Raw genomic sequence first — 11,249 nt, forward strand, 5'->3', positions numbered from 1 at the left:
TCATTAGCTCTTATTTACGAACGTGTTATATTACCGATTCTTAGGTAGGTATATTATGAAATAGCCTCACAAGTGAATGTTGTTTACCCTGAAAATGCAAGGCGAGTCATTTGCTTCATCGAAAAGAAAACCATGATACGCCACAGAGTAGCATTCCCTTTGTAAACTACGGAGTATACAGCTTAACTACTTAACCAAGTATACCCATGATTATTCTACACGTAAGACTCGTTGATTTCATCCCGCATCAGTATATTCAATTATAACGACGCCGCGGGGCGCCGGGGTCTCAAAGGTCGACGTGCACCCCATTCAATTAGACTCTTCCCAAAGGGACCTTTTAATGTGTCTCCTATTCCAGGCCCAAGTTGTTCGCCATTTTTAAGAAAGATCATGCATTCTCGCGCAATACCAGATCTGTGTGGGGGTATCATAAATCCACAACTCGCCTACCGACATTCATCAACTATGCTTAGGGTTAAGAGGGATTTCGTTTCATGAATAATAGTTAGCTACTTGCTCGAGCGCAAATATGTCGACGCCTCTTTTCTGTGTGGTAGACGATGTCGAAATGGTCAGATTTCCGATATCACACCAATTATTAACAGGCTACTAGAATGTTAGCATTGCCCCTGAAAAGCGAGGGGAGGTAGTCACTCACAAGACAACTGAGATATTTACACCAACTGCAGTTGTTCTGGTTGGAGTAGAAGTTCTTAAGCAGTACAATAAAGACGACGATGACAAGTATAAGAAACGCGGCGCGAACGAGCCACCAGGCCCACCACAGTGGCTTCCGACCCTTGAAGAAGCCTACGGGATTTCTATAGAAGGCGGGAAAGGCGACGCTAGTAATACCACCACCGCCAACGGTAGAGTAAGAAGGGCCCCCAAAATGGTCCTCGCCAATCTTGCGGCGGAGGGCATTCGGGGAGTGAAGAACACTGATACCAAGACATATGCCGACGATGAAGCCACCGATATGAGAGAAGTTGTCCAGGCCAGGGAGAAGGCCGAGAGCGAAGGAAACAAGGATCTCGATGACGATAAATATGAGTTCCCTCCCAGGATTGCGTCTCTCGCCCCACGAGTAGAGAAGATCGAGCAGCGTGAGGGCGATGACCCCGAACAAAGATCCCGACGCTCCAGTAGACGAGATTCCAGAGGCAGCATAATTACCTCCCATGACGAACCCAAAGATGCCAGCACTCATGTAAACGAGGAAGAATCGGATGGAGCCAATAGCTCTCTCAATCTCCTTCCCCATGGTAAGCTGGAGCAAAAGATTGAACCCAATGTGGATAATGCCGGCATGCATAAAGATGGGGGTTATGAACCGGAACCACTGGTTGGGTGCTGGGCTCTGGCTAAGCCCATTCTCGGGGTTCCAGCCGGGGTTGGGAACACCAGAAAAGCCACAGAGTTCCGAAAGAGTACATTGGTTCGAGCCATCATTGGGGTCGGACGTGGTGGTGTTGGGACAAGGCCACCCGAAGCCTGGGGACGGATAGTTTTGTACGCCGTCGACATTCTTCATGCACGGAACAAATCTGGAGCCCATGTTGATGAGAACCTGCTGCGACGGGCCTATCATAGGATTAAATGAAGGTTTGGTCTGGATAGGAGAGCCAGTAAGCTGGGCGGCCTTGACCAGCTCAGCAATAAAGACAGCAATCTGAATCAGGGAAAATAGGTATACCACAATTGGTATTCTCCTCTTTTCGGATCCCAGCATGCCCAATTCGCCAAAACGTAGTAGACCACGCTTAGAGGCTCCCCGATGACCAGCTTCCTGATCGGTAGTATCATAGACATGGTCGTTCGAATCAGCAGCATAGCCCGCCGGGGACTTGTTGCTCTGGTGGCGCAGAGGAATATCATCCGTACCTACGGGTGAAACATCTCCAGGAGCAGCGCCATGGTATCTCGTATCGTAAGCGAATGTCTGCTGGTTGTTGTTCAAGTTATGCAAGGAGGAGTCAGGCGTTTGGTGGGATTGTGAGTTGGTTGGATAGACGTGATCATCGAAGACACTCTCGAAAGGAGATACCGTGTTAGCATTAGGCCGATCTTGCTGATGAGATTGCGACGTGTAAGAGGGTGGTTCGGATGCTAGAGACGGCTCGTATGTGTTGTAGCGCCGCGAAGAATCGTTGTAGTATTCGTTAGCGGCCATGGTCACTTATTCACCTCTTGTTCTCTTTTCCCCTTCTCTATCCTGGGATTTATATCGAGAATTAAAGATGGGGAGGGGGCGTGAGAAGAGAGAATGTGGCCCGCACTAGTACTATCTTCTTGTTTCGTTTTTTTCCTCTTCCTCTTTTTTTTCTGCTTCTCTCTCGTCGACTCTTTCTTTCTCCTCGTCCCTTAGGTCAATGTCGTGTTCCTAACCCGACATCAAATACCTAGTTACTATATACGATTAGATTTAGTAGTTGGACCCAGCGGAATGCGATGCGATGAGATGAGATGGCTCGACAGACGTTCAAAACGAATGTAGTAGATGCAAATCAACCGACGTAACGAACGTTAGTATAATCGTTGTCGCCTACTTCATCGACAATAGTAGCTTTCCAACTAAGAAAGGTGAAAAACCAAATGATGCGAAAATAAAAAGTAGGTAGAAGTGGGAGAGAAAAGATGAGAGGTGCAGTTATTGCTTTTGGAGGCTTTCGTTTTCGTTTCAGCAGCCTTCGTGTTTGTTCAAGTTATTATGTAATGAGGCAGGGCAATACACAGCCAAATGGTAAATCTTAAAGGGACCCATTAATCGCTGTCGTCACACTGCAAAACTAATGTACATATGTACGCAGTAAATAAGGCGCGATGAGCTGTAATGCGCGGTAAATGCATGTACAAATACACTAGAGGGACAGCTGACGCGAAGCATTTTAGGTGTGAGAAAGTATGGGGTCCATGTACAGTACTTAGCTCGTACAAAGATTGCGTGTCTGTTCAAAATTGTTACGTAGGTACGTAGGTACCTAGGTACTACAAGGGGCTGTGCTACACATAGTCTGGCGTGGTCTAGCGGGCTAGAGTTCTTCGCAGCCGCCCTAACCAACCAGCCTTGAGAGTTTCCAGGGACCGGCAGGGGCTTCAATGTACCATTCTAATTTTGGAATCTTCAATGCCTTCAGATGCCACACCAGCTTACGTACGCCTTCATTGTTCTTGAGTACAGCTACCTACATAAAACCGAATAAGGTAGGTATAATTTATCGTATCTTTTTCTGAGCCTCAACCACTATTGACACCTCCATGCCTAGGACCTAGGCGCCTAATACAGAATAGATACTATGCACATGTAACAACAAGCGGCTGATCACCTACAAAGATGGGCGTGTTTTTAATCGTATCATACCTACCTAGATAAGCAGTAGGGGTGCTATACCTACAGTATCTACTAAGTAATACCTGGCTGTCTGTATTATAAACAAAACAATTGATGTTCTAATTATCCCGCCCAACCTCTTCCCTCGATTTTCGTATTTCTGCAGTTCACTGTTAAAAGTAGGTAACTATGTTTGCCGTTGATAGAGAGCTGCCGAACTCGCTTTGCTCATGTTAGGATATTTTGTGCCGACTTGTGTTGGCATTTAGAAGTGGAGTAACCAGCCTTACTATCCGGCTCAGGTTTATTCTCTACCATGGCTTCGAGTTTCCCCGTCATTGCAACACTTATCATAGACGTTCCCCAGCAGTTCTTAAATACCCTAACTAGGGACCAGGAGTGTTTATTCCCGGAAGAAGTGGTATGAAAGACTGTGTACCACGAAAGAGTGTAGGGTCGTCGTATGCTGTGTCGCTAATATCGATAACGGGTAGAATAGTCCTTCGGACTAACGACGAGACCGCGACCCTTCTTGGCACCCTTGTATACAGTCTCGATGATATCGATTAACTCTTGCTTGTCCTCGAGCACGAAGTTGAGCTTGTTATTATTTCCCGTGCCTAAATCGCATAGCATGTGCTTGTTTCGGTAGAAAAACATGATAGTGCAAGGGTCATACAACTCTACCCAAAGTCATATCGTTAGCATATGGTTTAAAACAGCATTTCGTGCTGGAAATAGAAAGGGTTGACGATCGAGGGGTCTGCAGCATACCGTACATCTGGTTGAAGTCGGGAACCTGGTCAATGTCGCAGACGTAGATAACGCAGAAGTTTTTTACTTTGTCGGCGATGCGGTAGAGGACTTCATCTTGTCGCATGCACTCGGGGTCATGATCGCGACCAAATCGAATGGCTATATTCAAAGGAAAAGAGTAAATAGTTAGTGCGTTACTTTATCGAAGATCCGCTCATTTAAAAGATATGTATTGCTCACCAACAACACGCTCCGTTTCCGACAGGATGGCTTGGTCGACATGCCAGCCGGTGTTGAGGTGTGGTAGAACGATAGATCCCATGGTTGAGAGATTAGGGTTAGGGCAGTCTTAACACAGAAATAGAGGAGCCCAGTTTACTAATGAGGGTTCTGAACTCGGCTGACACTATGTGCCCAGGTAGGTGGTGGGTATTATATCGATCTTGAAAATTGTTTTAACGTCGATACACCAACAATGATGATAGTAAACTTAAGAAGAGCGATGACATCAATCATCAAGGTATTTGTTAGTAAGTGGGTACATAATTAGGTGGAACCGGATGTTAGACAAGTCGCGGTTAGACAGGTATGTACTAAACAGGTACAGGATATATCTGATGTAATCAGTACTTATAGATACCTGCATAGATGCATACCTAGGTAATGAAATAAGATATTCAATAAATGAATAGGAGCATAGGGGCTGAGGGCTTATCTGTTTCTCTTTTATTTTCTTTCAATATCTATAAATCAACCACATCACTAACAATAAATAAATACTCTATACAGGCTATGTTACATACACCTGGGTGAAGATGTTAGGTACACCCTCGTAAGGTACAGTATCATGAATCATAGTAATTATGTCCCTCTTTAATAAAACAGCTTCCCGCCCGCCAATGCGACGAGTTCGGGGAATACCGGTGTGCCGAGTCCTGTGACAGGATCCCATCCCTCCGTTGCCGGGAATCCGTCTACACCACACCCGACAGCACTACCCTGTGTAATGTCGGTCAGACCCTTGTACCCTTTCGAGTACAACCACGGGTTCAGGAAACCTAACGCTGGTTTTCCAGATGAAATAAGCGCGTCGTTTACCAAGGAAATGATTCCACCCGTCAAAGGGCAGCTGGCACTCGTTCCGCTGATAGTACCCTCCGTACCATTCCAGAAATAGGCAAAGTAGAGTCCTTGAGCCGAGATGTCCGGGTAGCCGCGGCCCGTCTTGTTGTATAGGCCGTCGTACAGGCCATCTAGGTTCTCGACGTAGCTGCTCGCCTGCTTCGCCTGGTATGCCGGTGCTGCGAAGTAATTGCTAAACCCGCCGCCACTCGTGTAATTGCCACGTTTGATGCCGTCGGGCCCAACGAATGCAGGCCGGTACGCCACCACCTCAGGCTCGAAGTTCTTTGTAGCGCCAACCGCCGTCACGTAGGGGCAACTAGGCGGAAATTCGGGCAGAAATTGTGTCGTGTTCTTCCCGTCGTTGCTAATGCACTCTCCGTACGGTCCAACACCGCTATCGCCACTCGAAAAGAGTAGCGATGTGCCCCGGGCACCTACCTGGGCGAATTGCTGGCAGACTCGGCGGGCGTACGACTCCGGAACAGTCTGTTCATCATCGGCATACGACGTCGCTGTGGTAAGTAAGTCAGGTTAGTCACTCATGCAAAATCTCCAAAGTTCCGTCGTATGGGGGTGCGTTTCTACTTCTCGGCAGAAAATAGATAGGGTTGGAATGTCACATACTGTATAACCCATTAGCTTCTGTTCGAAGTGATACAACAGCGCCAGATCAAGGGGGAAGGAGGCATATCAAACACACCTAATTACTTGCGGGAAGGACTCCAGGCCGAGGAGATAATTTACCCACACCAGGTATGGTTCATTAGTGTTGTCGGGCGTGCTAGCAGACGGAATGAACGGCGGGCTTCCCCCAGTTGAGTAACTAATGATTGGGGCTAGGCGGGTACATGTTAGTGGCAGGGAATTTCGGTCAGAATTTAGGAAGATTTATAGATACATACTCTTCCAGCTGATACCAGCAATAGCCTGGACATCTAGGTTCGCCTCCTTCGAAGTTCCTGACTGGATTTCTTCTGGGGTCAAAGCATAGTCTCCGGGTCCGTTTGCGATGGAGATCTGGGGAAAGTCCCGTGCGCTTGAGACTGCCTCGGGCCGATACTTGGCAAGGAACAGTTCCGTGTCTGTCCGAATTGGATGCTCGCCAAGATAATTATTAAAGCCGACTTTATTCTTGCCACAGGCATGAGTCTTGTAGCCCTTGGTCGAATAGAGAGTCTGGAAGCATTCGGGCGTGACGGAGCTGACGTTGCAGACTGCGTTCAGGGTTTCGTTGCTAGGAGGCGTGTACTTGGGATCAATATATACGGGGGCTTCAATATGGTCGAACTTCTCGGCACGGGCACGGAAGAATGAATTGGTAGGCTGAATCGTGTCGATCCGATCGTGCAGATGAAGGGGTAGAGACCACTTAGGAGCTCGGGCGACCAAACCACCATCCTTGTGCTCATAGACATGGTACTCCGTATCTAGGAGCCGTTCAACTGTTCCCACAGGAAGAGATACCATGATCCAATCCTTAGCGGAGCTATATCCCGAGGGGGTGATGCCGTTAGCTTCCAGCCACTCGTGGACGAGATCTAACGTCTCATCCGTCGGCTTGACCAACTCCTTGACATCGCCAGCGCTGAGATGCTGACCGTAGCGAGGGTGATCGGGATCCGAAACTACGCTTTATCAGATTACCAGACTCTCGTTTCTCAGATGTGGGAAGGGGCCAACATGTCGCCACTTCTCCTCATACCTTCGTATAGATGCCTTTCCAATTCTGCGAAATTGTTCTGCTTAACACCGATCTGGAGATCGATGATATGGTCGGCAGGCGCGCGACGAAGCCGCCTCCAAGCCCTAGGAACGTGGTGCGAATCCTTGACGCGGTACGGCGTTCGCGACCCCACCGGGTTTGCAAGCGCACCGTGTGCGGCGAGGATCGCCGAGATGGTGGTGGTGAGGCGAACCATGGTTACGAGAAGCTCCGACCTAGGCAGACCTATCTAGCTATAAACCGAAGAGACGAGCAAAGCAGGCAGGACCTAGACAGCTATGACCGAATCCTTAGAGGAAAAATCTCCAGAACGGCGCTCGTAATACTTTATATTAATGTATGACAGTGGGCTATCTCGTACCTACATACATAACTCCCTTGTTCTGTAAGCTTACCGGGTGCAAGGATCGACAGCCCGACAGGTCAAGGTTATGTCCACCCGCATCCGTATACCCAATTGGAGTTCTCGGTTAGTTCAGGTCGGAAATTGCATTAATCGCGTACCTACCTATGGTGATATGGTGATATGTAAGGTAGTATAAATGACAGCTATCGTTTGTTCCTTTCATAGTCACGCAATCTTTGGCTTAGACAATTCCGGAAGGTCGCTTACTATCTACATCCGAACGCGCGGGTCTAGATCGTGCCTTGATTCTACGTGTAGGATGTGGGTATTACGTCCACTACGATGCTACCAATAAATACTTCATCTCTATGGGAAATGTCTTATTATTTTAACTCATCGATCGGTACGCCAGACCGAGCTTAGCGAGAACTTGATAGGTACCTACCTATTGAAGGTCGGAAACCGCAATTCATCGACCATAGACTAAACTATACCTAGCCTAATTACCATGTGAAGTAATTGATAAGCATTTTGTAGCGACTGGTTGGCTAAACCCCTTCTGCCCTTCTCGCAGCAACTCCCATGCTCATGCCTTGGCAAAACCTTAAATTCATCCGCGTCCCTGATTCGGTGCATCGCCTTCAAGTCCAGTGATTAGTATTTTGATCCTTGAATCGAACCGATTATTCAACATACATAATACCTATGTACCTAAGTAGTATTACTTACCTGGTATGTACCTACCTACTTTCGAACTAATAACTATTAAACTACTTACATATTGAACTGATCTATCGGAAGTTTAGTCTGTGGTAGGACTAGTAACTAAAAGGTTTAATAGGATCGAGACTCGACCCGTGGAAGTCCGTGAGAGTCCATAAGGAGTACTGGCTGCTTAAGTAGGCGTATTAGTCCATTCCCGTAAGTAAAAACTCTTTATAATTCATCTCGTAACATGATCCAAAGACTACATAATAAATCAAGTAACTTTAATGTTATTTTTTTATAAAAAGTTCAAAAGCGAATCCGTTGAAATGATACTAACCAAGTAGTAAACGAATGAAAATAATAAGATGCATATTTGCTTATAAATAATAAGCCTAAAAAGGAATGGCGGCTCTGGGAATCGAACCCAGGTTTACACGGTACGTTAATGGTAATTCTCTTCAACCACAACGTGTTGTACTAACCACTATACGAAGCCACCTATGTTGCTTATTTTATAGGTCGATCCGAGGAAGTGGATCATGTCGAGATGAAATTTTTCGCATGTATTGAAAACTAATTACTACGCGTAGGAAGCTAATTGCGTTTAACCAATCGCATTGACTTGTATACTATGTACTATGTAGTACTTAGTATGATTAATAATAATTTAATACATACAATAAAGTCATGCCGCACTTCGTCCCGATGCAGAAAAGAGACAGCCATCAAGACGTTTACAAATGATAACTTATCTGACACATTGGTTGGCACCTACATTGGTTTATGTTGAAATGTTTACCGGGCGTTTATTGATCGAATATCCTTTATTTTTCTGTATCAGTATGACCATTTTTGTGATACCTCCTTTTCTACCTGATTTTTCGCATATCACGAAACATCAGCTTAGTAGCTACCGTCCCACGCACCCCTAAGAGCATAGTGCTTGAAGTTACAAGGTAGTATTGATATATGTCGTATATCCATATCCAGACTACTTGACTGCAATAATGCTAGAACGTTGACAGGTTAGTTGTCCGCTTCGTTTAAAGCGAGGAGCCCCTTTACAGATGCTAGGGGGCGCACGCATGAGTAAAGACCCCATGAATAGAAATCGAAAAGATGGAAAGATAACAATTGCTACTCGGTGGGGTAACCGTGGAGTGATATCGTGGAAACAGAAGGTGTGTAACTGAATCACCTGGGATGAGAGTCGTGAAGGTGGGAGGCACGCGGGGGTTATTAAAAGTCACTCCGTAGATAGGTACCTAAACAGTGTCTTCCTATATATGAGAAGCATAGGATAGATGGAAGGCAGCTGAACGGCCCGTTTATTATGACCAACTAACTACCTAGGCAACCAATCTACGGATAATAACCTCGACTATATACACGATTTCTCAAGGCATATCTCCCAAGCCAAGATACAACATTGAACTATACACGAAGTCCTACTATATACCTATACCCTAACCATCAACCATCAACCATCAATCATCAATTATCAACCATCAGGCCGTCGTCGTCACCACAATCGTCACATTCTAAGAGGACTGGCCGTTGTTAGCCAATGAATTGGCGGTGCCGCTAGGGACGCTGGAGATGGCACCGGAGAGAGCAGCCTTTGCGATGTAGTCACATAGATCAGCCACGGGCGAGGCATCAAGTCCCAAGTAGTAGGCGCCAAGGCCAGCGATGTGAGGAGAGGCCATGGATGTACCGGATATGGTGTTTGTTTTCCCTCCGATCCACGTCGACTCAATATCGGTACCGGGAGCAAGGACATCCACGAGACTACCATAGTTGGAGTATTCGGCAAATTCGTCATCCTTGGTAGTAGCGCCGACGGTGCAAGCCGACTTCTCGGAAGCCGGGGACGAGGTAGATGCGTCCGCAGCCTCGTTGCCAGCGGCGACGGCAAGGAAAAGACCAGCGCTGACAATGCTGGCAGCTGCCTCGTTTACGGCACTCGAAGAAGAGCCGCCTAAAGACATGTTCACGACAACACCCTTGGGGCACGTCTGTCCAGCGGCATCCTTTGCAACGAAATCCATGCCAGCAATAACACCGGAGCTATTATTCGAATTAGTCAATCCTAACTTTCATATGACGTCCCAGGTAGTCATATAAGGGGGGTGGGTGGACATACTTAGTACCTGAACCACTGGCGTCGAGGACCTTGACGGCGAAAAGTGAGGTCTTCTTAGAAACCCCGTATGTCTTAGAGCCAATAGTACCCGCGACATGCGTACCGTGGCCGTTGCCATCGGTGTCGTCGCCGTCGCCGGCGTAATTAGCAAGCCACTTAGCACGGCCCTCAAATTCCTGCATAGAATCAGTCCACCGTTCCCGACTGACGAGAATATTCCACTCGTTACATACCTCGTGGTCTACTTCGATACCTGTGTCGACGACATAAGCACAGGTTCCTTCGCCAGCACTGTCATCGTAGGTGTACGTGGTGGTGCCGGACTCAGAAGCGGAAAGGCGCGCGAGACCCCAGTCGGCATTCTCCTGGGTAGCCTTGATAGTGACAACGGCATCCTGCTCAATGTAGTCGACCTAGAGAAAAGGGAAGGGGGGAAACGGTTAGGACATTGGTAGGTATTAAAATAGAACCACACACTCTCAGCTTACATCGTCATTGTTTTGCAAAGCCTCGAGCTCTTCGGCTGAAAGGCTAGAAGCGAATCCCTTAAAATCATTGCTGTTGTACACAAAATCGGCGTCGCTAGAGATGGCTTGGATGGAAGTGTGTAAAGAATCGGCATTGGCATTGGTCTTCATCTTGATGATGTACTTGCCATCGATCAGTTGAGCACCTCGAGGCTTGATGACCAAGGCCGGAGAGGCCCTCTTTGAAGGTGCAGCCAATGCCAGGGGCAGAAAAGCGAGAGCAGTAGTTGTGCGCATTTTGGGAGACGAGTAACAGTGACAACTCTAGGTGTGGTTCTAAGGTATTCTCCGAGGGCGAATTCTTCTCGATGATGAAGCTTTCTGGGTAGATGCGGGATGAAGCAGGAGAAGATAGACCACCGATAGAGGACTGGTTCGGCCTTTTTATAATATTCATGGCAGCTCCTCGGCGCGAGCAGCGGCATCTGAACGTCGAGTGCGAGGCCACGATACAATCCATAATAGCTGATCTTTACCAAGGGGAGTATCTGGTTGTTAGACAAGCCTGCCAGCGACCAGTAGCATGTGAACGACTCATGTGAGGTTGAAAGAGAATCATGGATATGGTAAGGGACCTAAGTGGG

General features: G+C 47.2%; 4 protein-coding genes and 1 non-coding gene across 5 annotated transcripts; all 5 read right to left on the reverse strand.

Annotated features, from left to right (window-relative positions):
* Positions 1 to 87: 87 nt before the first annotated feature.
* Positions 88 to 2,699, reverse strand: GGS22DRAFT_174328 (rhomboid-domain-containing protein). The gene is made up of 2 exons (XM_047963067.1): positions 662 to 2,699; positions 88 to 609 (listed from the first exon to the last, which is right to left on the reverse strand). Exons 1-2 carry the CDS (start codon positions 2,174 to 2,176, stop codon positions 496 to 498), a joined length of 1,629 nt encoding a protein of 542 aa, XP_047814671.1. The 5' UTR covers positions 2,177 to 2,699; the 3' UTR covers positions 88 to 495.
* A 540-nt stretch (positions 2,700 to 3,239) lies between these two features.
* Positions 3,240 to 4,641, reverse strand: GGS22DRAFT_174329 (mitosis protein dim1). Its single transcript, XM_047963068.1, has 3 exons — positions 4,331 to 4,641; positions 4,109 to 4,249; positions 3,240 to 4,017 (listed from the first exon to the last, which is right to left on the reverse strand). Exons 1-3 carry the CDS (start codon positions 4,410 to 4,412, stop codon positions 3,809 to 3,811), a joined length of 432 nt encoding a protein of 143 aa, XP_047814672.1. The 5' UTR covers positions 4,413 to 4,641; the 3' UTR covers positions 3,240 to 3,808.
* Positions 4,642 to 4,794: 153 nt separating this feature from the next.
* Positions 4,795 to 7,451, reverse strand: GGS22DRAFT_174331 (tripeptidyl-peptidase 1 precursor). The gene is made up of 4 exons (XM_047963069.1): positions 6,918 to 7,451; positions 6,118 to 6,840; positions 5,917 to 6,051; positions 4,795 to 5,727 (listed from the first exon to the last, which is right to left on the reverse strand). The coding sequence occupies exons 1-4, from the start codon at positions 7,132 to 7,134 to the stop codon at positions 4,964 to 4,966; spliced, it is 1,839 nt and encodes a 612-aa protein (XP_047814673.1). The 5' UTR covers positions 7,135 to 7,451; the 3' UTR covers positions 4,795 to 4,963.
* A 944-nt stretch (positions 7,452 to 8,395) lies between these two features.
* Positions 8,396 to 8,491, reverse strand: GGS22DRAFT_t127. The gene has a single exon. It is a non-coding gene; the product is annotated as a tRNA-His (tRNA).
* Positions 8,492 to 9,533: 1,042 nt separating this feature from the next.
* On the reverse strand, positions 9,534 to 10,902 carry GGS22DRAFT_192979 (peptidase S8/S53 domain-containing protein; the record flags this gene model as incomplete). Its single annotated transcript, XM_047965335.1, has 4 exons — positions 9,534 to 10,062; positions 10,139 to 10,314; positions 10,372 to 10,551; positions 10,627 to 10,902. The coding sequence occupies 4 exons, from the start codon at positions 10,900 to 10,902 to the stop codon at positions 9,534 to 9,536; spliced, it is 1,161 nt and encodes a 386-aa protein (XP_047814674.1).
* Positions 10,903 to 11,249: the final 347 nt, after the last annotated feature.

This window comes from Annulohypoxylon maeteangense (genome assembly GCF_022496945.1).
Source record: "Annulohypoxylon maeteangense strain CBS 123835 unplaced genomic scaffold GGS22scaffold_23, whole genome shotgun sequence".
Taxonomy (NCBI): domain Eukaryota; kingdom Fungi; phylum Ascomycota; class Sordariomycetes; order Xylariales; family Hypoxylaceae; genus Annulohypoxylon; species Annulohypoxylon maeteangense.